The following is a 27629-nucleotide window of genomic DNA, read 5'->3' as shown; positions in this document are numbered from 1 at the left end:
TTTCGTCCTGCGCCACTTTTATATTCCGCATCCAGGACAACTGATTATTGATGCACTCGCCGTATTAATTCCCGGGAAAAGATGACCAGAGTGGTTTCCCGTTGCTTTCTTTGGTGAATTTTTATGTCGGGATTATCTTCCCTTAGCTGGTTGGTTGTGGTTCGAGGCTCAAAAAACTCGCCTTTCCACGTCTCGTTATCTGGTTCAATTACACCATCATGATTTTTGGGAACATACAATCTGATCTCTTTCAGTATATTTGGATAATGTATGTATCTACCTCAGAGGCAGACGGATGCAAATCCAGAATTTGATGAAATGACATTTTGACATTCGTAACCAGTATATTTTTTTTTTTTTTTTTTTCTTTTATTTAGGAAACATACAGTAATGTTACAAAGTTTAATATTTTACACAATTAGACTTAATTCTAATGGACCAGTGAAGTTTTCATATTATAAAGCAATTATATGTAAGATTAATTATGAAAGTATAAAAAAGAGAAGGAAAAAGAAAAACATAAATGAAAGTTGTTTAAAAATTAAAATTTAAGTAAAAAAAAGATATTTTATAGTTTGTAGTTTGTAGGGAGTATTTACAAATGGAAATAATATTAATAATGAAGAAAATTTGCATGAGTAATTAAAAATTAAGAATTAAAATAAATAATTTAAAACATGCTCAGGTTGGGTGATTTCGTAGGGCACGTGATGGACAGTTAATTTGAATTTTATTTAGGAGCGGGGACGAATCAGCTAGACTGTTAATAATTTTATAGAGGAATGTGAGGTCTATTAATGTTCTCAGTGAAATGTAATCAGTTTGTGAAAACGTGCAGATAAGTCATGATTCGGAAATATAAGAGAGCATCGGAAATTCAAATGTTTTAAAAATTTGTTTTGTAATTTCTCCAGCCTGTCAATATAAGTAATGTATTGTGGATTCCAGATGATGATCATATGATCCAAATGATGATCATATGATCATATGATCATGTTCATTCATTTTGAAAAAAAGTAAGTGTTGTTATGAAAGAATCAATGTATTAAGTTACTGAAAATACAAATAAATGCTACAAATGATTAGAAATCCCTTAGAGAATTAAGATTCTTTAGGCTCTTGTGAACCATTTGACGTTTGGATTTGCATTCATCTGCCTCTGAGGTACAGATATACTTCCAAAAATCAGCTTATAGAAATGTTTCCCAAGAAAAAATTGTCAACAAGATTCGAGAATTATGTAATCTAGCGTCCCTGCTAGAAATAATGATGGATACAAAAATAGATAACTATTATTTTCATACGATATAAGTATGGCAAAATCTCTATTGAACCTTCTCTATTTCAAGGATGTTGTTTAATTCAGAAGGATTTGGTAGGATATTCAAAAATTTTAATGTTAAACCTATAAAACAACTTAATGTAAAAGCTCTTTTACTATACGCACACAAATATTTTCTACCTTCCATAACTCCTTCCACAAATAAAAGAGTTACTAGATACTCCACCCTGATGCTGCAATTTTTTTTTAAATTAATACAACCTTTGGTCAATGAGGAATGGCCTTTTACTCGGTAAAAGTGTACAATCTACTTCCATTATCCATAAGGACAATTAGTTAGTACTCAAAATATAAAATTGCCATAAAAAAATGGATAGTCGAGGTGGGTTACGCACGGATCAATGAGTGGATCATGCCAAATTGGTAAAATATGTGTTCAGTTTATGAAATTTGGTATATTTAAATTGGTTATGTTTTACATGATTATTTTAGTTTATTATGTTAATGATCATTAGGTAAATTAGATTAATTACGTTTTTTACAAAAATATTATTGTGTTAACTTTGTTAAACAACTAATTTTAAGTCATGTTTTACATTTTTTTAAATGTTACCCTCGGCACGGAACACCCCAGTGTATAAAAAAAGAATACAAACAATGTAAAAGTATAAATAAATAAAAAATAAAAATATGTATTTATGTATGTGTGTATGTTATTTGTATGTTTATATTAGTTTATAGTTATTTTTGCATTGTTTTATATTTACCTACTCTTTCTTCTGCCTTTTTCGCTTCCTTTCCTATTTTCCTATCCCACTTCCGTTCACTATTAGCAAACTGTATGTTTTGTTTTTTATATTTTTTTTCCTATGCGAAACCTGTAATTGGCCGTGTTATTTGTTGTTATTCTGCATGTATTGTTTATTTATATGACCGTGTTGGTTTCATGAAAATAAATAAATAAAAAATAAATAAAGAAAACCTTAGACGACTGTTTGAGACTCAATGGTAGTGAGCTGCAGTGAAAAGCTATAATTATCATTCTAGGTGCATATTTTATCGAAGTTGGGAAACAATGGCGTCTTATTGTACTTACAAGTGATAATTTACACTTACAAGTACAAGCTTTCAGCGCAGCGCAGCGTCTAGTGTCTAAATGCACTTCTGTTTATTGCACTTTCGTGTTTCTTTTCGAATCAGTTTTATTTTTATCGATTCCCAAATTAACTACTTAAGTGGTTTTTTTCTTTTTGAAATCGATATATGTTTTCTTACTAATCACATCAAAAAGAACTGGAAAAGCGGCTAGAAGTTGCAGGAAGCATTTAAAAGTATGAAGACTGTCTGGAGATCGGACATTTACTCAGTGAAAACCAAATGCCACCCGTATAACGCCTGCATAACACATTTTCTCCTCTATGGATGCGAATCGTGGCACCTCACAAAGTCCAAAACAGCGAAACTATGAGTTTTGAGAATAGGTGTTTCAGAAGAATCTTGGGTGAGCGGTGGCTTTACTTTGTAAGGGTTGAAGTAATAAGAGAACTAACGCAACGGCAAACCTGACTTGGGAGAATGCACAGGGGCTAGCAGCCGATAGAAATACCCGGAGGATCTTTGCGGACACAATATGCTTGAACTATGGACTAGGCATGGAATGACGATGAAACAACTACAAAGAAAATGCAAGAACCTTTAATGGCAAATAATAGTTGAAAGTTACAATATATGAAATCAAACACTGATTTGAGCCTATTGAACACTTCATTTTATTTTTACAAATATAAAAACAAAATTTTATTTACAATTGTTTCGCCTCGTTAGGGCATTTTCCAACGAACGTGAAGATTAAATGGATTTAATGTCTTTACAAAGTTATTTAATTCGAGGTGCTTAAGTAACAAACAAAAATAATCTTATGAACCATAGCATGTACATCAATCATAATTGCGGAGAAAGCCAATAGTTAAGGGCAAGGCTAAGTGTTTAATTGGTAATGGGGAATTTAGGTATTTATATTTGAATTTCGGAAAAATTTACCACGAAGTATTTATTGACATACATGAATGTATTTTAAGATAATTAATGAAGTTTTTTAGTTTTATGTATGTCTTAAGATAATATTGTGGAAAATATATAGATAATATTAATATCGGTTGGTGTTTTTTATAATTTTAATACATTTTTGTTTTTATTTCGGAAGTATACAGTTTAATTACATACTTTTATAGTTAACAAAATAAGACCTATCAAACCAGTAAAGTTTCCGTATAATATAACATGCTAAGGTTATCAAATAACTATTAATATTTTTTAAGTTCAATAATATTACATGTGGAAAAAACATAGATGAAAGTAGTTTAAAAATGAAAATGAAAATAAAAAAAGTTATCTTAACAGTTTCTGGTTATTATTTACATAATTATAAATAATATTCAAATGAGAGAAAAAAACTAAGTTATAGTAATTAAAAAGTAAAAATTAAAATAAATAGGAATAAAAAAATATTTTCAGAATGGAAAAATATAATATATATATAATCTTTTACATATTGTAGTATGCAATCCTGTAACAGATGATTAAGATACGCTGCATTTAAATAAATAATAGTTTTCCCTATGCACAAATGGGTGTATGATGATGATAGGTTATCAAATATATCAAGGTAGAACAAAACAAAAAGTAGTTTTGTTGTATTCTGTGCAGCTACGGTTAATGAAGGAATTTTGAGCGAAGTTATTGGATGGTGCAGGATTTTACAAAAGTTGGACTTGTCTGGTAAATCTGGTAAGGCAGTTTAGATTGATGTTTTCCAAGACATAAGTTATTTCAATCATATTATTCAAGATCTTAAATAAGAAGCACATGTCAGAAACAGTTCTTCGAGTTACTGAGATATTTGCGAAAAACTTTGAAAAAAGAATTGTGAGATATATAATTATGCTTCACTGAGGTGTCAAGAAATATAATTAAAATGTGTTTTAGCAAGATTTATAGACGGTTTTGAATTACGCTATTATTTTTTTAAGATGGTTTTTATGAATATTCTTTTTTCGCATCAATAACCAATGTTCCGTTTTTGGTGGAGATTTTTAAGTCTGCTTCTAATAAGCTTGTTCTCGTAGTATGATTTTAATAAGATGAAAAGAGACAGTGATTACTAAGCAATCATTCGCTAATTTATAGTTACCACATAGTGACATGGGGAAGTTTTTTCACACAGGATGTAAAGGAAAATAATAACTATTTTAAAATTAAAAGCATCGCATTGAATAAGGATGACCTGTTTATTTTGACTGATATTTACTTTTATTTTATTTAATAAAATGAAATAAAAAAAACCAACAAATATAATCCTGTCTATTTTGCGTAATTCTATAATTCAGGATATATACGCACGTGAAATTTTTAAGACTTATACCTAAAAATGATATGTTTTCTATTATGTGTCTTTGTTGAATAAAACTAGCACCTACCTACGTACGTAGGTAGTATATAATACTTTTAATTATTATTCTTACATTTTGACGAATAAAAGCCTTCAGAAAAATGATGGTCCAAACTTTTTGATACATGGATATAAAAACAATTTTTTGTTGCGAACTGTAAAAACAACTTTTTTCTGAACTGTAAAAACAACTTTTTTCTGAACTGTAAAAACAAAGTTTGTCTAAAATAAACATTTTAATGTGTTTTTTTCTATTTGTTCCAGATATTTCATCAGAATTAAAAACGGGTAGCAACCCCAGTGCTGTGCAAAATCCATTCACCATTTACTTCGCTGCAGCTCGCCATGATATCAGATACCCAATCGCGCAGTGAGTTTTCATGACACAAGTCAACATTTTAAAACAATGTTAGTTCGAAAAAAGAACAGAAGGAAACTAAGCAGAAAATATTTCGCGCAAACTGGCGCCAGAAAGCGGCGGGTACACAACTCACCAGCGGACAAGTCTGAAATTCGAACGGACCAGATTAAAAAATGAATCATTGAAAATTATAAATTTCAAATTGAAAAATTTTAATTTCGAATTTCGTAATTTTGAATTGGAGAAAACATTTTTAATTCAAATTTGATATGTTTTGAAATTTGGAATTTGGAATTTGAAAATTGAATATGGAACGGAAGCGTTCCATGCGTAGGCGTCACGTGTACAAAGAGCCTTTTGTGGAGAAGTTGAAGGAATATGCCAGGCAGTTTATTGCTTTTATGTTCAGTAATGTTGGCATCATTGGACTTGTCGTTGGATACACTATAGCAGGTAAAATTTAATAATCATTTACTATTGGTATCTGTGGTGTAGTGGTTTGTGAGTTTGGCTGTAAATGTTTAAACACTTTATATGCATATACAGTTTACATACATACGCATAAGGGTGGGCATTTTGCCTTAAGCCAATTTCTTCCTACCGACCAAATCGTTTGATTTGAGAAAATCAGTGGTATATGAACATATTGTTGGTAAATTATTATTTTCATTATATAAAAAAATATTGATAAACAAAAATTGATTAAATATCTACACTATACTACAGGAGGAGGTAAAGGGGAAGGGAAAAAAGGAGAAAGGAAACACTCAAATATTTAGATAGTGACATTTCAATCTTGACTTATATGTGAATAAATAAGGCGTGGGGTGTCTCTGACATAAGTGTGTTGATTATTCCATAACCGAGCAGCTAATACTGTGAAAGAGGAGGCAAAACAATTATAGCGGTGAATGGGTATTTAAAGAGTTCTCTCGTCGCTAGAACAAAGAGAAGTGTCATTAAAATATTACCATACTTATCATCCTTATACCTCTGTCGGAATCCGATGGTGCAAATAGCACTGAATTAATACACGACATGAAAGTAAGATGGTCTACCAAACGCTTCCAGTGTCAGTCTAGGGAAAGTCAAATATTACAGTGTACAAAAATCACTAATTTATTAACGTGGAATATATTTTGTAGAAATTTAAATCAAATAAAATAATTAATATTTTTTTTTTGCGTTTCAAAATTAAATAAGCTGTTTTAGTAGACTCAAATCAATGTTTAATTCAAATATCAAAATTAAAACAAATATTTTACATCGATCCTGATACCTCGAGCATGGTGGGCGAACTCGCAACCACTACACTTTGAGGCGGACTCATCTCCACTTGATTTTGTTTTTTAGAATTTTCAAGAATTGCCACCGAGTCAAAAACCCTAATTCGGGATGCTTATTGTATTTAACATTCAATAAAACCTTCCATTCATAAAAGTGAACCTTCTCAGAAATTAAAGTTGCCAAGCAAATGCGCTAACCGCGAGGTGAACAAACACACGGTGTATATATTTATTTCATCTTTAACCTTTATACCAATACATGGGGTATTAAAAAACACACTTGATGACAAACACACATAATGTACAACATAGATGAAAAGCATTAAGGAGAAGGTAATATAAAAGTCTAGGCGTCTACAGGGCTTATGACCTGTTAATGGCTGTTTTAAGTGGCCATTTTACACACTGTGTAACATTCACTATTCTGCCCATATTCGAACATCTATATTCCTTAAATTCTTTCATGTGTTGACGTTTGTGAAGTTAAAGAGCTGAAACCTTTACTTATGCGGGTGAGATTCATCCAATTTAATTATTTCACCTGTATACAGACTTCTATATTACCTTCTTTTAAATGTTCTTCATCTCTGTTGTAATATGTGAATATAAACACCTTATCAAGGAGTTGAATCCAGTCTTTTTCTACTGGACAAACTTAAAATATTGTTGATAAATCCACCTAGTCCATGAAGAAGTATAGAAATGGAAAAAAATAAGAGTTTTAGGCGTTGCCTAGTATGTAGGTGAAATAATTCAATTAGATGAATCTCACTCGCATAAATAAAAGTTTCAGCTCTTTAACTTCACAAACATCAACAGATGAAAGAATCGATGTAATATAGATGTTCAAATATGGGCAGAATGGGGAATGTTACACAGTGTGTAAAGTGGCCACTGTAACCAGCCAATCACAGGTCATAAGCCCTGTAGACGCCTAGACTTCTATATTACCTTCTCTTAAATGTTCTTCATCTATGTTGTAATATGTTAATATAAACAGCTCTCCAGGGAGTTGAATCCAGTCATTGTCTACAAAAAATTGGACAAACTCAAAATATTGTTTATTTTCAATTGTTTTGTATTTTTTCAGGTGCCTTCATGTTTATCGCAATAGAGGCCGAACACGACCGGGACCTTACGAATGACGTTTTGGCCTCTAGAGGTCAGATTGCTAGTAGATTATGGGAGTTGACCTGCTGTCAGGTCAACGTCTTCAACGACACTGCCTGGTTTGATTTGTTAGTAGCATAAACTTAATTGAACACAATTTATATTTTTCGTTAATTTAAAACTAATCGGGGTTTTGGTACTTCTTAATTTGATTAAAAGTATAAATTAGAGTTGATAAAAGTAGGGAAGAATACATTTAGAAATAAGTGAATAAAGATACAAACTGTGTTCATTTTTAATGTTTTGAGTCAATCGTTGACAATAATGATAATGTGTATTGAGAAAAAAATATATTTTGCTGATAATATATACAAGATGTAAAAAAAAGGCTTTTTTTACATCTCGTTGAAATACTAACCTTGTTTTACGAGCGGAAACACATATTTTTCTGTAAGATTTTCCAGACATCAATAAAATGATAAAAATAATCATTGTACATGAACGAATATCAAAAGTGGAAAATCCACTTGCAGACATTATGATTCAACTCAAGGTTTATATTAAAGTTATTTATAGAATTTAATATGATTAAACTTATGTATTTAAATGATAATAATATGAATTTGAGTCGCAAAAATGTTTATCAGAAAGGGGAACGGTTTGAATTTCGTTTAGATTTCCAGTAGAAAGGCTACAAAAAAAAACGGAAAACCTTTTTTCTTTGTTAGTCGAAATTGACCGTAGCACTTTTATTATATTTCTAGAATTCAAATAACATTATTTTGAATTCTAAATAGAAAATGATAGGGCCGTGAAAAAACATCTGAAGACGAAAATTTTACCGTAGGGTTTTCATACATTTTAGAAAGATTTTCACTAGAGACTGAATAAAAATATTTTTTATTGTTAGACACTTTAAATGTTAATAAAAAAATCAATCAAAGGTTTCTGGGGGCTCAGCAGCCTAAAAAAAAATATTAAATATGATCGACAAACATAGAATTTAGTCAGCCTTAGTAAAATATATGAATGGCAAAGAAGCTAGGAATGTAAGAGTATATCAGTTGTTTTTTTTGTATAAAAAAAATGGGTGATTGTATTCCTTTAAAGACTTAATAAACTTTTCGATCCCAGGTTTAATGCTCTATATATTAGTAAAATAAAAATATAATCTATAAAATCGTCGGGTTACTGGTAACTACACATTTTGGAAAAATATGATGGCATCAAATAATCTTTGTTGAAAAAGTAAATAAAAAATCTCAAGCTTTATTATTAAGTATTTTGTAATATTCAACCTGCAGTTTGATTTGAATAGTTTATTTGAGATTTAATTAATAATTTTTTTTAATTTATAAAATAGAAAATGCATGAGCAAGATATTTTACTCCCAAAAGATATAAAAAAAATAATTTGGGACGGTATATAAAAAAAAACGTGTTTGTGGCAATACATGATATTAGTTTATACAATTCAAAATAAAAGGAAAACATAGTATTAGAAACATAAAACACAGTTTTTATAAATTTTAATTTAACTTCGAAAGTGCAATATCTCCCAACTAGTAAAATGTATTTACCATCTTGTGCCAGAAACCTGATGAAATTACACATTCAAGTAAATGGAGCTCAGTTAATTGTTAAAAAATATTATTATTAACCTGTTAACCAACAATTTTTAAATACTCAAAAAGTGGAAAAAATTAATAAAAAGGAAAAAAAAAAAACTAAAAATAATGAAATGCAAAGAGAAACTTTGTTCAGTGAATTTACCAAAAGTATTTTTAAAATGAAAGTACTCAATTTAACTTCAATTTTAATGTATCAATATAATTTATGAATTTTTTGCTTCAATAAGTATTCATATTTATATTACTAGGGAATCTTTATAAAACTAGTGAGTGAGAAAATTAATACGGAACGTTCTGTGGTTAGAATAGTTTCCATCTTACGCGGCTCAGCCTGTTCCACGAAAGAGGTTAGTATGAAAACTGCAGGATAATTGGATTGAAATATTATGGTCAGTGTTATTTTATGAGAAAGTAATTTCACGGAATGCGGAGATAGAAGATGCGAATAAAATTGACAAACGGTATATAGTCAAACAAACTACAGTAACGATAAAAATCCTGCCTTTAAGTAGTCAGGAAGGGTTTATGATTTAAGGTTACAGGAATGCGAAAAATCTGTCCAAATCTTCTCTCGAAAGTAATGCTTCGAATACTTGATAATGGGAAAGGAACACACGAAATATTACTACAGACTAGATGCTAGCTAGCTCAATAATGTGTGAAAAAACAATTCGCACTATAAAAGTGCGGTTTTCCTTATTTGAAAAGAATTCGTTTATGACATTGATATACTGAACACCCGACATTTGTTTCATTCAAACTAGGTTCCAGAACTTAGCTCGTAGTCAGTAAATATGAAGCAACGTAAATAAATATACAGTCAAATTTACAAAAGGTGAAATAAATATACAGTTTTGAATTCACAGTAAACTGACATAGACCGTTGGTCATTTTTATTCTACTACGCGTTTTGCCCGGAAATATTTCTGCGACAACGCTCTTCTGATGCGAGAATATAATTTCAAACTATCGTTCAATGAAACATCATCTCTACTTAATTATACCTCAGTGGATGATGATAGAAAAACCGGTGATATTCGTTGCTAATCGTATCTTGGTCATGGCAATGAAGAGGATAAATAAAACATTTGGGGATTGACGGGATGGTAGGAAATGACACGAAGACAAGGAATGTCTGAGGGTGGGCGGACCTTCATTTGCCGACGTCCATCCAGCCACAAATTATTCAATCTCATCAACCTCTCAGAGGAATATTTAATAATTTGTTTTTTTTTAAAATAACTATTGAATATAGTAAACAGAAAACATTATCGGATAAACAAAACAAACATAAATTTAATTTAAATACTTTGTTTTATAATTTGACGTGTCATCAGAGTGACTATATTTTTTTGACGTAAATATATTGTGGATGAACTTTCTTCTTACGAAAGATATACTGTAAATATCTCAATCTTGTAAAAATAAACTAGTTAATCTGCTAGCTTAGAATATTTCTGACCCTGTAATTCAACGTACGATTGCAAATAACTCTCAATTTCGCACGATGGAGACCAGCATAATTGCTGCAGCCGTAGTTAATAATTGTAGCAATAATGCAGAGCCTCCAGATTTAAATTTAAACTAAATAAATTGACAAAGAAAAAGCAAACTTATTTATTGTTAATTCATCAAAATATTTAAGGCTTTTTCGGCAAAGAATTAGAAATACAATCATTTTTAGAAAAATATGAAGTTGATATTTTTTGAGGTACAGAGCACTGGTACAAAGATTATAGAATGTTGTTTTGTTTCAATAATTATCAAGTAACCAGTGCATTAAGCCGGAAGTCTACGATACGCAAAGGCTCTATGAAATTTGTGATAAATTATACTCAGTCAAAAATACAGATAAAGAATAAAATAAAATGTATAACTAAAAGTGTATATTAAATAATAAAAAACATCATTCAATAATAAAAACAATAAACTAAAAAGTGCGCAAAGACATTGTTGGACTTTCGGTTCAGAGAAACATTGAGTTGTCTTGTATTGAACTCGAGAAACATATTATAATTTGTGTTTATAGGCTCCCAAAATGTCAAACTTCCAATAGTTTAAATCAGTAATGGAACAAGTGTTAAAATATTTTTTTAATACCAAAAAATAAATTATTGCGTGTGGGGATTTTAATGTCAATTTGTTGGAAGATACCTCATACAGAATAAGTATAATTTGTTTATTTGAATCGTTTGGTTTGAGACATGTTTTCACAGAACCAACTTCAATAACAGAATTGACGGCGACTTATATAGATAATGCATTTTGTAATTGTGACTTTTTAGAGAAGTCTGTTTTCAACTGTCTAATGTCAGATCACAGCGAAATAGGGGTAAACTTCCCCATTGCAAAAACTAAATCTGTTGTGAGAATCCAAACGCGACCTGTCACTTTGGAACGGATAAATAGGTACAGATACGCCTTTTATTAATGTATTACAAAATAAGTGAATAGCTTTTTGTAGAAGAGAACTTAGAAGTTTAGGCATTTACAGGGCTTTTTACCTGTCATCGGCTGGTTTAAGTGGCCAATTTACACACTGTATAACATTTACAATTCGGCCCATGTGTAAACATCCATATTTCTTCAATTCCTCCATCTCTTTATATTTGTGAAGTATGATAATTTAATAAATAGAAAAATAGATATAACCTTTATTGCTGCGGGTAAAAAAACTAAAAAATTGTTCATTTAATTTTATTTTTTTTAATAAATTACATTTACTGTATTCAAAACGGGGTCTTAAAGTTCAAATCAATTATGATTAAATTTACCCTGAAGAAGCAACATTCTGTAATATATGGATCAGAGTAATAAGGCGCCACAGCAGTAGAACCGCCCATACGGACTAACTAAGATTATCAATCGCGAAGTTAGCTACAGTTTACGGTAAAACAATGAGTTGGAAGTTTTAAGGTCGAGAAATTCTAAGGCGTAAACCATAACCGTCCATTACCCGTTTGTTGTTAAACCAGAGATTTTGCAACGCTTTGGTTCAAAGAATTCTTTTAACAAACTAAACAACTAAATATAACCAAACGCTGTCAACTGGTATCTTAAGGTGTTATTGTAGACGAAGAACTAAAACTTGAAAAAAAATAAGCAAAAATGGACACAATACGATAATATCAGAAGAAAACTTTCCTTCCACACTTTTATTTGCTTTTTATATATATTGATATTTTTATGTTTTTTCACTAATAGTTTTTGTATTATTTTCAATTTAATTCAATTTATTTATTTCAAATATAACATATACATTATAAAAATATATTCAATACGTACATTTTATAAAAAAAAATACACGAAAGAGACTCATGTCAAAGTAGTCGAAGAATCCTGCTCCGGAAAACCCCTTCGGATACATGGAACAGATCAATATCCAGAGCGATGTTGTTCAGCATAGCGGTAGCCTTTCCAACACGCATAACCATAGGCAGGTTGGTCCTGAATATAATAACAATCTATGCTGACGCTGTCTTAGGTAATTATCAGGAACATACAAACCAATGCTCATCATAATTTCAGAATTATCGATCATACCGCGCAACAATCGATAAAAATGTGTGGTCAAATACACATTCCTTCTAGTCTCTAAACTGTTGTAGCCAAGCATACCCTGGAGAAATTCGTTCGGGTAGAGCCAAGGATAATACCCGCACTCTCTCATGTAGAGATATCTCAGAAATTTCTTTTGGATTTTCTCTATCATAAGAGAGTACTTCAGTTCATGTGGCCCCCAAATCATCGAGCCACTATCGAGTCTACTTCGCACCAAAGAGTTGTAAGGAGTTCTCAGTACGCGGGTATTTTCGAAAGCCCTGGCAGTACGCAGAACAAATCCTAACATCTTCAATGCATCACCACTGATTGTCTCCATGTGTTCATGAAATGTCAGAGTGCTTACAAATCTAACGCCCAGATCCTTAACATTTGATGTTCGTATCAGATTCTGGTAATTCATTTTGTAGCGAAAAAAAAGAGTTTTTTGGGCCCTAGTGAAGGACGTGACCGAACACTTGGAAACATTAAACCTAAGTTTGTTTTGCCTTCCCCATTCAGATATATTAGATATATCCGCTTGGAGAAGACAAAAATCGTCAGAATTTGTCACCTTTAAGAACAGTTTTAAGTCATCCGCAAACAACAGAAAACGCGAGTTAAAAATTACATTTTTAATATTATTAATGAAAATTGAGAACAACAATGGATTCAGGTTAGAGCTTTGCGGGACACCTGAAAAAGTATGGAAACACTCTGACGCGAATAAACCGTAGGAGACGTATTGGTTTCTGTTTTGGAGGTAGCTCGCCATTAACTTTAACATACCATCCGAGAAACCGATCTCATACAGCTTATTTAATAAGACATCATGGTCGACAGTATCAAAGGCCTTGGCGAAGTCATTATATGAACAGTCTACCTGATGTCCTGCATCCAGAGCTTTAATTTAGTCCTCAATATAATTTGGCATGTAAGTTATTATTCTAATTTCATACTATAGTAAAGAGTAAATTTATAGAAACCATATCTCAAATATCATTTTAATTATGTTTTTGTATTATTTTCTATTGATTTCGACGAAACTATTATTTTGTAGATTTGATGATGTATGTAGTAATATGTGTATAATTTAAATTGGAATATTTATATCAAATTACTATTTTAGGTGGTTTTCTTTGGAATTCGGTTATTTATAATTTATACTTTGTTTTTTTGCATTTTTTTTCGATTACATCAAATGTTGTTATAATTTAATCAATTTTACTACGTATTTTTAATGATTATGGCTTATCACGGGCACAGCCTAAAAAGCCTTTATAAATTCATGAATACAAAAACGAAAGTAATTTTGAATGAACAAATAAAATTAACAAATATCATATTTAAAATTTTAAAACGAGACAAGGACAGTCAAGAAAAATATACAAAAAAACAGTGAAATGCCGTCTCTTTAGCTGCGCCTGAAGGATAATAACGATATGTTTAAAAAACTAGAATTATTTTGTACAATCATGATTGCTATTTTTATTTCTTAATGTCATATTTTTTTACGGGATTTTGTAAACAGAAGGCAATAACGCGTTTTTTTTAAACGACTGATCTTTCTCCTTTACATTTAGAGCATTTTGTTTTTGATTAGTGTAGCTAAAGAACTACTGGACTACCAAGGCACCATAATCAAGTCGGTTAGAAATGGATATGATGGGATAGACGATCCAGAAGAATCCAAGAAATGGCGATTTTCTGGAGCTTTTCTCTACTCCCTCACCGTCATCACAACTATTGGTAAGTATCATTGATTGAAAGCGATTTTTTTACGCACACTGCACATTTTTTTGCTAAACAAGATGTAAAACAACACATGAAAACTTAATTGTTTTTTTCAGAATATTTTGAGTGTGCCCAAATGGTTGGTTTAAGTAATGGCTACACAATCTGCAAATGTGAATATTGCGTACTGAGTTAAATTCTTTTGATAAACATTTTACCTGTTCCGACCCAAATTGAAATTTGCGAATAATATTTGTTATTCTGTATATAATGCCGTATTAAATAGACCTCATGAACTGAGAAATAGTTATTCCCACGTATCTGATATATTAAGTGTAGGGTATTGATCCCATAGAACAAAACTTTTGAACTAACTTTTTCAAAGATGGTGAATGGTAATTATATTTATTTATTCATGCATTAAATAATAAATATATTTACAGTTTTTTGCTTACTTTGCCTAGCTGTGTGAAACAGTACTTATGCTTTTCTTGTTGTTTTACTGAAGAATGTTTTATTATTTAAACTTTCTACTGAATATGCTGTATAATTATGAGGTAAGTTTTTTAAATATATCTTGTATTATTTTTGGTTTAATTTTTTTTTTTTATAAATCTTGGGTTTAAGGCATGTTTAAAAAAAATATTAAGCCAAATATGTTAATATTATAAATGTTTGTTAAATGCAGATTTGCCGTTTATGTTTATAAAATAAATAAATAATATCAAATCAATTTTAGCATCTAATTTTTTAAATTTAATTTTTAATTTTTTAAATTTAATTTTTTATTTTTGATATTTTTTATGATCCATTTTTTAAGTCCACTGATATTTAATCGAAAAAATTCATGAAACATGTTTTATTATATTATAATATAAACGGTTTGTTTTTTCGATCAAATTTATTTCATTTTGGTGAAACATATTTTTAAAATCGTTAATTATGTTTTTTAGAAGGGCAACAGGAATTCACTCTTAAACAAACAAACTTGTCAGAAAGCAGCTTTCAAACTGAAAAACGTAGTTTTATGTGTAATGATTACTGCCATAATTAAGTCATAACCCTTGTAAATGCCCAGACTTCGACATCCTTTCTCTCAAATGTTCTCTGTCTCCTTTGTTATATATTTATAAGCAATGTAAATTTACAAATTTTAAATATACATGAGTTTTTACTTCAGACAATAGAAAAAATGCAATTGCTTACTTTCCACAAACTCAGATAATGACAAGATCATGAGCCTTGTTAATCCATAGTGTAAAATAAGATTGTGATGGCTCGCATAAGAAAATTTCGCTTTTAAATGGTTGTAGGTTTGACCGTACTTATTCAATAACTATATTTTTTTTAAATATGAAAAAGTGATCTATTTACCTCTTATTCTTTTGCATTAAATTAATTAAACTGGAAAAAAATGACCCTTTATTTCAACAATACAAAATAGCTTTAAAATCACAATGATTGCTTACTATATATCGTTTCCGTTTAAAACAATTCAAAGAATCGTATTTTCAACCCAAAAAACTTAACAAACGAAACGAACAATACTCACTATAATGTCAGTATTAGGGTCCAACAAAAAAAAAGCAGATCGACTACCGGTTAAACATTAACTTCTCTAACCGTGCTGAAAGTATGCAGTACCATGGAATAAACTATCTTAAAAATCGAAGAATAATGTTAGACCAGTTATTTTTATTCAAATTAATAAATAATAAAATTGATTCACCTAACCTACTTGAAAGACTTTCATTCCGTGTGTCATCTAGACCGACAAGACAAAATCTTCTGTTTTACACAGAAAACGCGTCAACAAACTATTTTAAACAATCTGCAATTTCTAGAATATGCGATCAATATGACAATTTATTTATCGAGGCTGATATTTTTTGTGACAATGTATGTAAATTTAAGTAAAAAATTATAAACAATTTGAGAGAAGCAGACATTTAACTTTATTATTATATACATATTTTTCAATTTTATTTCTTTTCTATTTATTATATTGAACATCATTTAAATTAGTGTATTAGTGTAAACATTTTTTTGGTGTGTGCATAAGTGTCTTATCCTAATATACAAAGAAATTGGCTATATTTAGGTACATACTGTTTGTTAACCTAATAAAACTAATAAATAAATAAATTTTGATGAATTATGTAGATGCGTTATTGAAGAAAAAACTATCAAAGTGATAGCGGGCAATCAATATAGGTAGGGCAATCATTACCTATTTTACCCTATTTTTTTAATAAGTTTTGAAAAATGCTCTCCATCTATATTTTAATAAATCATGTTTTTCATAGTTTCGAAGAATAAAAAATATTTCAATTCTTCCCACCAGACCCACCAGACCCATCCCGTATAACTCGTAACCATAAAAATATAGAGGGTGGTTTTAAAATCCACGGCGTAAGCCATAATAATACCGTAATGAGATCAGTTTGCAGCTGGTATCGAGTTATAACACACGTTTTAGTCGACCAGCTTCTAATTGATTTATCTCCGTCTGGTGCACCCCTAACTCTATTTGGCGGACATCACAATATTATCGACCCCGACTTTGACAAAAATACACAATTAAGCGACGCAAAATGGGTTTCAATTATAATTATTTATACACTTAACTGTGACCAAAAAGTTTTTTTTTTTTGGTCAGCGCGTTTGTTTTCCATCCAAGAGGTTTCAAGTTCGATACTAAATGGTATAATCGATGTTCCATTATTACTGGGAAAAGTAAAATGCAATATTCCGACTCATCAATAAAGAACTGTTTATCGATCAACATAGAACAAACTATGGCCTTATTTATACAATGTCTCGTATTTGTCATATTTTTAACTTAAGACGAGATCTTGACTTTTTTGGTTTAAGTTTACAGTGATTTAAACAAGCACTAAATAAATAGTACAGACGTGTTATTAAAGAAAAAACTATCAAAGTGAAATCTGTCTGTTAAAACGAATTTTTCAATCGTCGTTTAATTAAATTATTTTATTAAGTATTTAGTTCGAATAAAATACATTGAAAATGCCAAGTTGTTGTCCACATAGATACCCTTCTAGATAAACTACAACATACAGGAGTTAAGGGACAAGCTCGCAAAATATTTAAAAACTATCTACAAGGAAGAAAACAGTTTACGAAAATTGAAGAACACAAAAGTGAAATAACAACAATGCAATTCGGAGTACCTCAGGGATCAAAATTAGGACCATTGTTTTATATAATATACATTAACGACATAATACACAGTGACATAATGGGAAAAAAAACAATCTATGCGGATGACTTAGGAATTTTATATGAAAACAAAAATGACATTAAAACGACTAAAACCATCAACAATGACTTGCAAAAACTATTAGAATAGACCAATAAAAACTTTTTAACACTAAATGCCAAGAAATGCAATATAATACATTTCGAAACACAAAAGAAGAACCATAACATGAACATAAAAATAAACAACGAAACTCTTCTTTAAGAGTAGAACATGTGATTTACCTAGGACTCACAATGGACAGACAATGAAAATGGACAAAACACATAGACGGACTCACTAAAGTAATGGCATCACTACATAGCCTCTTCCACAAAATTAAAGATTTTATACCAATAAAGGAAAAAATTATGATGTACGAAGCCTATGTCAAAAGTAAATTGAGTTACATGATCGCCTTCTGGGGAACTGGTAACAAGACAGACATAACAAGAATACAAAGACAACAAAATAACATTTTTAAACTAACAAACAACCTACCCTACCTGACCTCTACGACTGAACTGTACAAAAAAACACACCAGTTTGACATAAACCACTTGACTAAAATTGAGACCTTAAAAATTGTGTACAAAATAACACTGGGAAACATACAAGACGACGACATAATATTAGCCAAAAATGCTGACATACACAAATATAACACCAGACAACAACAACACTATCATATTGAAAAAGCAAAGACAAACACAGGGCAGTTAAAAATACTATATTATGGACTTAAACACTACAACGACCTACCTTACTACTTGAAATCTTGTACTGGAGACAAATTTAAAATCAATCTGAAAAAGCACATGATGACTGAACTAACTAGACTAGACGAGACATAAAATGACTAGACAATATTAAATTTCTAATGTAACCCTAACGGGTTTTTTAAAATTGTAAATAAATAAAAAAAAAAAAACTATAAAAATGCTTAGCGCAAAGCTAATTATTTTGCAAAAAATCATACGTAAATCAGTCCAACAGTTTTTTAGTCTATCGTGGACACAAACACAAACATTGTCCTTATATAATATATAGTAGATACAAAATAAAAATAAAAATAAATAATAATTAAATTATTCCTTTCTTAAAAAGGATTTCCATCATATGTTGAAAAATCTGTTAATGAAATATTTCGTATCTTGAAGGAAGTCAATATGTTTACTAAACTTACATACATAATATTACCTCCAATTTATCTCCCAAGTTGGTGTATAACGATTGAGCCAAACAATTGACAAAATTAATTCAGTTTCCGAAGACAAATAATGTCGCTTTGATACAAATTGCTGTCATATTGATGTATTCGCCTTTGAAGCCTATAATTGAATTGGATCTTAAGATTGTCTTTCGTAGAATTGTAATTATAACCACACACATCACGTTTTGATGATTTCGTAACACGAAAAATAAAACATACGAAGAAATATGACAAATATTTCAATTAATTATATTTCATATTATTGATATTTAAAGCATTTACTTTGTGGTCAAACATTTAACTAAATGTTATTAAATATTCAAAAATAAACACTTACCGAATATTCTATGTCTACCGGTTTCGAGACGTACCGGTCTTTTCGTCAAGACACCAATAAAACTAACATGCAAAACCCACCTTCAACCTAGTTGTAGCACAAAAATATTTATTTATTTATGCTTTCTTAAGTTAGTTTATAACATCTTAAGGAATAATATAAACTTTGAATAACATTACAATTTTTTTCAAAATTTGTTAAGAACATGTTTTTTTTAATTTTTGAAATATTTAAGTGCTCTTTATTTCTTCATGTAACTCATTGTACAACTTTTCTTCCTTGTACAATAAGTTTTGAGACTTTATTTTTCCCCTCATTCATAATCTTATATTTTTAATCCCCAATTTTGTATGTATGACATCGTTGGTCAAATTCGATTACATTTTTAAATTTATTTATCCGTTTTATTTTATGTACATTGTATTTTACTTGTTGCTTTGTGAGCAAGCCAATTTTATTGTGCACCCTTTCTTTATTAGAATACATATTAATTTTGAGTTTAATCCTTATCGTCTTATTTTGATGAATTTGTATGGGCTTATTTTATTTATTTATATATATATATACGCCCAATGGGCATTTTTATGGACACATTTGTACATAGAAAATTATTATAACAAAATAAGAAAGACTCAATGGTTTATAGTAGACTTTGTGGTAGTGGAAGCGGGAGAGAGTTGTTTATAATTGAATTTGATTCAGTGATCGTTTGAAAGAAGACAACTTGTTATCAAAGAAATCAAGACTGGTATGTTTGTTGGCATACCTAAGAATTCTGGGCATAGAGAAATGAAACCCATAGTTAGTTTTATGGTTATCGGTATGAAAGAGTGAGTTTTGTCCGAGGTTTCTAGTTGGGATATTTAATTTTATTGAGCTCAGTAGTTCAGGCGCATCAAAGAGTGAGTTGAGAATTTTAAATAGGACTTTAAGGTCGGATTTTCATTTTTTTCATAATTTCCATTCATAACATAAAAAACAAATGAAAATACAGCTATTTATGTGTGGACATATGATTGTTTTAAACATAAGAACACGACTTTTATATCTTATCCATTTCTTAATCATCCAATAAATAAATATATTTTTTATTGATGTAATAACTTATATTTACAACAAAGTTATTAATTTAAAAAATTCTTGGTACTCTTCCACTTATTTATTTTGACCAATTAGCGCTTTCACTCTCTAATGGGCATCTTCAGACTGGTCCCATTAGAGAGTGAAAACGCTAATTGGTTAAAATAAATAAGTGGAAGTGTACCAAGTATTTTTAAAATTTATAACTTATATGTTAATATAAGTTATTACATCATTACAATGGAATTCCATCAAGAATTATCAATAAATAATTTAAATGAAATATTTTTTATTGTTTAAAACCAATAAACCAATTTGAAACCACATGTTTTGAGCAGGTAATCCTTGCATACTCTGATCACAATTTATGAAAATGATTGATGTTGAAGGAAAAATAGTAGTAAAAAGAAGGAACGGATAAAGGAAGGGGCTTGAGTTTAATAAGTATAAGGTGACCATTACGATGGAACATCGTATTTGATCATTCATCAAAGGAACATTATTTTTAAAAGCCTTTTTAATGTGAAACATTTCCATATCATTAACATTCATTCCGTTATTATTGTGAGATTTGAATTCCCGTATCTTCATTAAATTCATTAGTGAAATTGATTAGATAATTTGCGAATTCGGAGAAATTGTTATCGTGAAGACGCCTCGTGTGTTCTTTAACACGAATATTAAAATTTGTTTATGATCTTCCAATGTAAACTAAAAAGCAAAGTAATCACCCGAGTTATTTAAAGAACTCTTTTATTATTATATAATCATTATTTGTGTTAGAGTCATATTAGAGTCTGGATTTTAGAACAATTTTTTGTTTTTGAAATTTTTTTTGTGTATATCTATTGTTTATTAGTTAAGGTATAACTAGGTGCTCAAATTTTATTTGTACAACTATCTCAATTAATAAATTGCAAAGGTTAAGTTGCAAAAGTCATTTATATATTTTTTAATTATTTAATCAATAGATTCGTATATCTGTAACCTGCGAAGTAATAAAACATACAAAATAATGCAAAAATACAAACACAAATATTTTCTGAACAATATTTTTAGTAGGTATGTCCAAATGTCTGTAGACAACGGCTGAATTTCACGTTCTTGAGAATTATCAAAACTTTAATATTTTATTCAAACTTCAAAATTTGAAGTCTTGCCATTTACAGAATTTCACCGAAACCAATAAAAATTTCAGATGAAAGAGCCGAGTAAATGTGGATGTTCAAATATTGGTACTTAATCCAAAAAATGATACGTGCTAAGCCTTGTAATTGCCTAGACTTCTGTATTTCCATCTAAAAAAAGGTTCTCTCTCCATCTCTGTTGCAATATATGTCAAATTGATTCTCTTTGTTCTAATTAACGCATTAATTTTTTTTAGCTTGTTTTCAATGATTTATTAACCAATTCGGTAGAACGAAAATATTTGCGCCTTGATTGTATCACCAAATAAAATGGTTTAACTTTGTTCAATATATTATGTAGTTCCGCTGCACTGACCACTACAGCCAGTATTAGCATATTATAAACCTGACAACCAACATTGTAATTATCCGTATTGGTTCTGAATCAGGGGCCAGAATTTCTACTAGACTTCAGTTCTGCAACGAGTTTTTGAATTCGTTATATTCTGTCCGAAAAAGTAAAAAAAAAAAATAGTTATCTAGCGATTAAAATTAATATAAATAAATCTACGATTTGCGTTTTCCAAGATGGCCGCTGGTAACATCCGCAATCCATTTCCCGCCAAACCTTTCAAGGCGCGAATTCCCAAATTAACGTTTCCCGACGGATGTCAATTTTTTTCCGAGAAGTCTAGACTTAGCACGGAAACGCTCCAATTTTCATCAGTCAAGTTTTTCTTCAGTTTTTCATAATTTCTCCCGAGCGGAGGACGCCAGGATATTGGATAGCCTACAGTTCCGTGCTGAGAACATTTTTGCGTCGTGTCAAGAAGAAAATTGAATAGAAATTCAAACACTTTTTCCGCTGTTTTTACGTAGGCTTAAATTAAACCACTTTGAAAGTGCTGATTAGTCAATTCGTAATATTAGTTGGGATTTTCGCAATAAATTTTTCTGCTCTTCATAGACGTTTTCACTATTAACACAGTGTGGGATGAAGATGGATCGCCATGGGTTGGCTCGAAGTCTTTTATTACGTTGATCGTAATTTTGAATATATTGTAAACCATTATTTTGTTGCCCTTGTTTGCCTTTGCTACATAGTTTAATGCTCTTTTTGTTGCTGCATAATATGATGTAATCTAGATTCTATCTGCAAACGTTTTTTATTATTTTTGATTAAAAAACTTCTTAGTATATTTTATTGTAAAATGAACATGGGAGCTAGATTGTAACCATCCATGCGCTTTGTAGCTGCAAGACAGGTTTCTTTTTAGCTCCTATGTATTAAAAAAGTATTCAATTGGAAACGGGTTACTAAAATCTAAAATACCTTTGTACTTTGTGCAGGGACATTTATTGTATAGCGCCTTTGGGGTAATTTTCCGCTGAAATAACGCTATGAAAAACTATTTGGAATAAAACTGTTGTTACGTGGCTTGGGCCGTATATTAAATAAATATATTGTGAGGATACACGAACAAGTTTGTTTTTTTTCTAAATTTATTGCAAATCATGTTTAGTGAGATTTGAAAAATCTTTGAAACTAAAGCATGATTTTGAAATTGTTGAATTGACGCTAGCCACTCGCTCAGTAATTTCATGTTTCCTTTTTGCATTTTCAAATTGAAATATAAAAAAGTATTTTTTTAAATCTTTTAATTTACCTTTTAAGCAGTTTTTATTCAGTTGTCGTGTGAAAGTTTTCAGAAAAATCAATCAAATTTAATAATCAACCGGTGTTATCATCAAAGTTATGTACGAAAACCAGAATTTAGAGTACAAACATACACAAAATCAGAACAGGAAACGCAAGCGATTTTTTTAATTCAATACAAGTCTACCTAAAAAACGTTGATGAAATAAGGCAGGAAATAACGTTTTAAAAGCATTTTGTACTAAATGACCAGAGAAATCAAAAGAAACATGGAAGATTTTTCGGGTCCTAATGTAAACAATAAGTTTTATATTTTATTTATTTTTTCCTCATTAATATGACGTAAAAAACCGAAACACTGCTCGGATAAATGGCAAAGAGCCATTCGTATCAACCCATGATAAAAAAACAAAGAAGTTCTTATTAGGAAGCGCGGGAAAAAGGAAGTTTACCTTATTACCGACATGATTATCTAGTGTCTCTTTCCAGAACTTCGCTTCTCTTTTTCTCGCGGCTTTTTCTTAGATTTACTTTCTTAGCTTTTCAGAGAAGAAAAGTGAGCACCCTTTTCCTAAAAGTAAAATTCCCGCAAAAGAAAATAGACTGGAGATTAGTCGGTCTCATGGTGTACTGGTTATTGCATTTGTCAGACAATTCGTTAGTAAATAATTGTACAACGATAAATATCGATCTACCGTATTGTATTTTATCATGCCGTATAGATTTTTGCCGTGGTGTGAAATGGGCCAATCATGCGATATCACGCAGTGGGCTCGTGGTTTGCACGTGCACAGCGGTCCAGTCTCCGTGAATGTACGGTACACATATTTTTTTGTTTGAGTGCCTAAACTTTTTGGAGTAAAACAATTATATGATTATTAATAATTGATTATTGACTTAAAAAAAAAACGAAAAAAAAAACAATACGCTGAAAATAAAGGATCGTAATGCGTTTAATTAGCCAAAATCAGGTAGTTGCGATTTAATAATTATTTAACAAATCGTAATGCTACGAACATTTATAGCTACTATCATCACGCCATTTCCTCGTAAGAGTAGGCAAAGAGGATGGACCACCACACACTTCTATCCAGACATACATTTCTAGCTTCTTCTGCATTCATACATTTTGTCATACATGGGTATCAATTCTGTCTGCTTTTGAATTGACTTAACTTAAAATTTTGGTTTATCTGATCATGCCACGTCTTCTTTGGTCACCTTCGTTCCATGTTATCTGTTTTACCATTATTTTTGCATACATTTGTCCTCCATGACTAGACCATTTCAGAGACCTTTTTTTTAATCTTATCTCTTATACCTGACTCAGATTTACACTCTCGCCTAATTTCATTATTTGTCACCCTGATTATTTGTCATATATTGATTTCCCACACATTATTCTAAGAGATCGCATTTTGATCGCATTTCATCCTTCCTATGCTAGTTTTCTATTTTTTTCCAGACATAAGTGTTGGGACTAAAGCTCCGTTGTGCTCTGCCAATTTAGCTTGAATAGACATATTTTTATTAGAAATTACTGTGCTTAGTGTGCTGTTCATTTTGTTGTCCGTATTCACTCTCTTTTCAACATCTTTTTCTTTTCTTCCCTCTCTTGAAAACACACTTCTTAAATAAATAAATTACTATACTTGTTCAAGACATTCGTTGTTTACATTTGTTATGCAATCAGTGAACGTTTATGAAATTCAACAATCAATCAATAAACTAAACATAAGATAAAAATGATATCAACCTTACTTATAGATGTAAGAAAACCGGCTCCTTAGAAATAGCACAATAATACAATGCATTTTAGTACTTAAAGAAAAAAAACTTGATTACTTTGGGCATGTGTTGAAGGGCGAAAAATATAAAACTTACAAGTCAGTCAACAGGTATAAATTGAAGGAAGACGCAGTGCAGGTAAAAGCGTATCTCTTGGTTAAAGTATTTACTTGACTGGTTAAACAACAAGAAAGCGAGTATTGCCGCGATGGTTTCCGACCTCCATCGAGGAGGGGAGAGATAAAAAGGTTTTCTTTAATTTAACGTGGTTATGCAGAAAGCTACCAGACCACAACTTTAAATTAATTATATATTGGTGTTATTGTCAAATCAAGGCTGCTTTCATATAGTAAACTGTTCAATCAATCACATTCTAAAAATAGTGTTGATCACAAAAACAGCATTTCTCAATAAGTTGCTATATATATTATAAAAAATTGTATGAAAGAGACAGAAAAATGAAAGAAAGAGAGAGAAAAAAGATAAAGAAGAACGAGAAAAAGAGGTGGCCTCCGTAGTGTAGTGGTCAAGACGCTTGACTCACACACGAAAGTTTCTGGGTTCGATTCCCGGTGAGAACACAAACATTGAAATGTGATTTTTTCAAGTCTGGGTGTTCTGTGATATAATTCACCACTGTAATTGGGCCTGTTGTGGTGCAAAAAATAAATAAAATAAAATAAAATGAATTAAAACGGGAATATTTTTAAAAGAGTTAACTTTAATTGATTATTTATTATTTGAAGTTTTTGATCAAAAGCTTTACTAATTTCTAATCGTTCTAAATTATCTAAACGAAAACCATTTTTATTGACATGCAAAATTTCTACACCCATTTCTTGATTAAAATCATGGTTTTCGGATATAAGATAATATGCAAATTCTGAAAAATTATTATTACTGAGACATCTTATATGTTCTTTGTTTCTATTTTTAAATTTACGTGAAGTTTTTCCAATGTAGAAATTTGGACAATTAAAAAAAAAGGTTTTTTTAAATTTCGTATTTCTGAAATAAATTGTATGATGTCAAGGGTTATTTTTCGCCTATTCTCGATCAGTTCTGACCATTGGTCCATTGACGGTAAGCAAACTGGAAAACTTCTCCGTTCAATTGTAGCTGTTGCTGATTCCATTCTAAGGGTACATAGTCTTAATGTGATTGTCAAAGTGCATTCTTTTTTCATATCATTTTCGCTGTTTCTAATGCTCTTAAAGAAAAACTTCATTTCCATGAGTTAATTAAGTTTGGATTCCATCTTAACGAGTCCTTAATATCTATTTAAAGTTTATTATAATTCCTTCACATTTCATTTTTTGGTTCCATTTTATACTAGTCAATGAATTAGTTAGAAGATGAGGATCAGGTTGTGATAGAACGTGGTTTGAATCTCGGACATCTGATTCGCAAGTCTGTGATACTTTCACGGGATTACAACCCAGCTTTACAGATATAGATTTACTGAAAAATTATAACATATTATGAATTCAATATGGCGTCAATGTTTTTTTTTATTTTTACGAGATATCTCCGTGAATACCTTTCATTTTTCCTTCTGCAAGAGTCACTGATTAGCTTCCGCTGTATCTTGACGAAAAGAAACTCTTTAGAAATACTTTTTCACTATGTATTTTTACTCCATTTTCCCCTTCCGTTCCATTTCCACCTGCCTTTTTTTTAAGGCGTTCAATTATTTTTTCATTAGAAAAATAATTGAGCTGTGTTGTTTAAACTTTCGAATAGGTACTTTTCATTGGCGGAAAATTAACAGAGGCGCAAGAATGAAATGATCGCATTTTGTAGTTTGCGGAAATCGAATTTTTCGGCTTTGAAATTTTCTCTATTGATTGTGTTCACTTCAGTGGAGAATTTAATTTAATGTTTTAATAAAAAATCTGGTTTTATTACGTCAAAAAGATATTTGTAATACTGGAAGGACAATGTTGAAAGATATCCTCTCAAATTAAAATTTCATCAAAAAAAGTATTTTAATAAAAGTGAATTGCTTTGCGATGTAAGGTTTTACAAAAATAAATATAAACAACAAAAAAGATAAAGAAAAAACATTCTTGAAAAATTGAAGAATATTTTTTTAAATTATACATCTTTTTAAAACAAATTATGGTTTCCGGTCACCTTTAATGATTAGTTTTGTTGAGTAAAGACAAGATCTGAATTATACCTGTCGCGTATAATCAACCCAGACCCTAAAGATATTTGTAATACTGAAAGGACAATGCTGAAAAACATCCTCTCAAATTAAAATTTTATCACGATAAGTATTTTAATAAAAGAAAATTGATGAAAATGTTTTTGTTTATTTTTACACCACAACAGGCCAGAAAGCTCAACTACAGTGGCGAATTGCGACACAAAACATCCAGGCTTCAGAAAAATCACATTTTAAATTTTTGTGTTCTCACCGAGTGTTCCGTGCTTCAAGCGTCTTAGCCGCTACACCACGGAGGCCGCTGTTTGTCCATTGAGTTTATTTTTCAATTTCTAGTTTTATGTAACTCACTATATATAATTGTCATTTTCGTTATAATGGATGTTTGAAATGAACTTTGTCCGTAAATTTATTTAAATAATAAGATTCTAAATATGAAATGTTTTTTTTTATTAATATCAAATACCTACGGTAGTATACGGTAGTATACAATACCTATTAAGATTTAAATAAAAAAAATGTGGGTTACATATTCTTTTCACACTCAATGCTATGCTACAAAATATGTTTGCTTATCTCGTACAGTTTAAATAATGTAAGATTT

The 27629-nt window shown here is 30.3% G+C and overlaps 1 protein-coding gene across 8 annotated transcripts in view; it reads left to right on the top strand.

Annotated features, from left to right (window-relative positions):
- The window catches only part of sand (potassium two pore domain channel sandman), a 185972-nt gene that overhangs the window by 130614 nt on the left and 27729 nt on the right, over positions 1-27629 (top strand). For all 8 annotated transcript variants that reach the window (XM_088242930.1, XM_088242927.1, XM_088242931.1 and 5 more), the window contains 3 exons: positions 4995-5544; positions 7468-7615; positions 14261-14406. In XM_088242930.1, coding sequence (XP_088099056.1) covers positions 5400-5544; positions 7468-7615; positions 14261-14406 — 439 coding nt within the window. In that variant the 5' untranslated portion in view covers positions 4995-5399. The remainder of the gene's footprint in view (positions 1-4994; positions 5545-7467; positions 7616-14260; positions 14407-27629) is intronic.

Source organism: Micrasema longulum, unplaced genomic scaffold, assembly GCF_059751315.1.
Source record: "Micrasema longulum isolate JH-2025_06_02 unplaced genomic scaffold, ASM5975131v1 h1tg000177l, whole genome shotgun sequence".
NCBI classification, from domain to species: domain Eukaryota; kingdom Metazoa; phylum Arthropoda; class Insecta; order Trichoptera; family Brachycentridae; genus Micrasema; species Micrasema longulum.
This window is presented reverse-complemented; position numbering and strand designations above follow the sequence as displayed.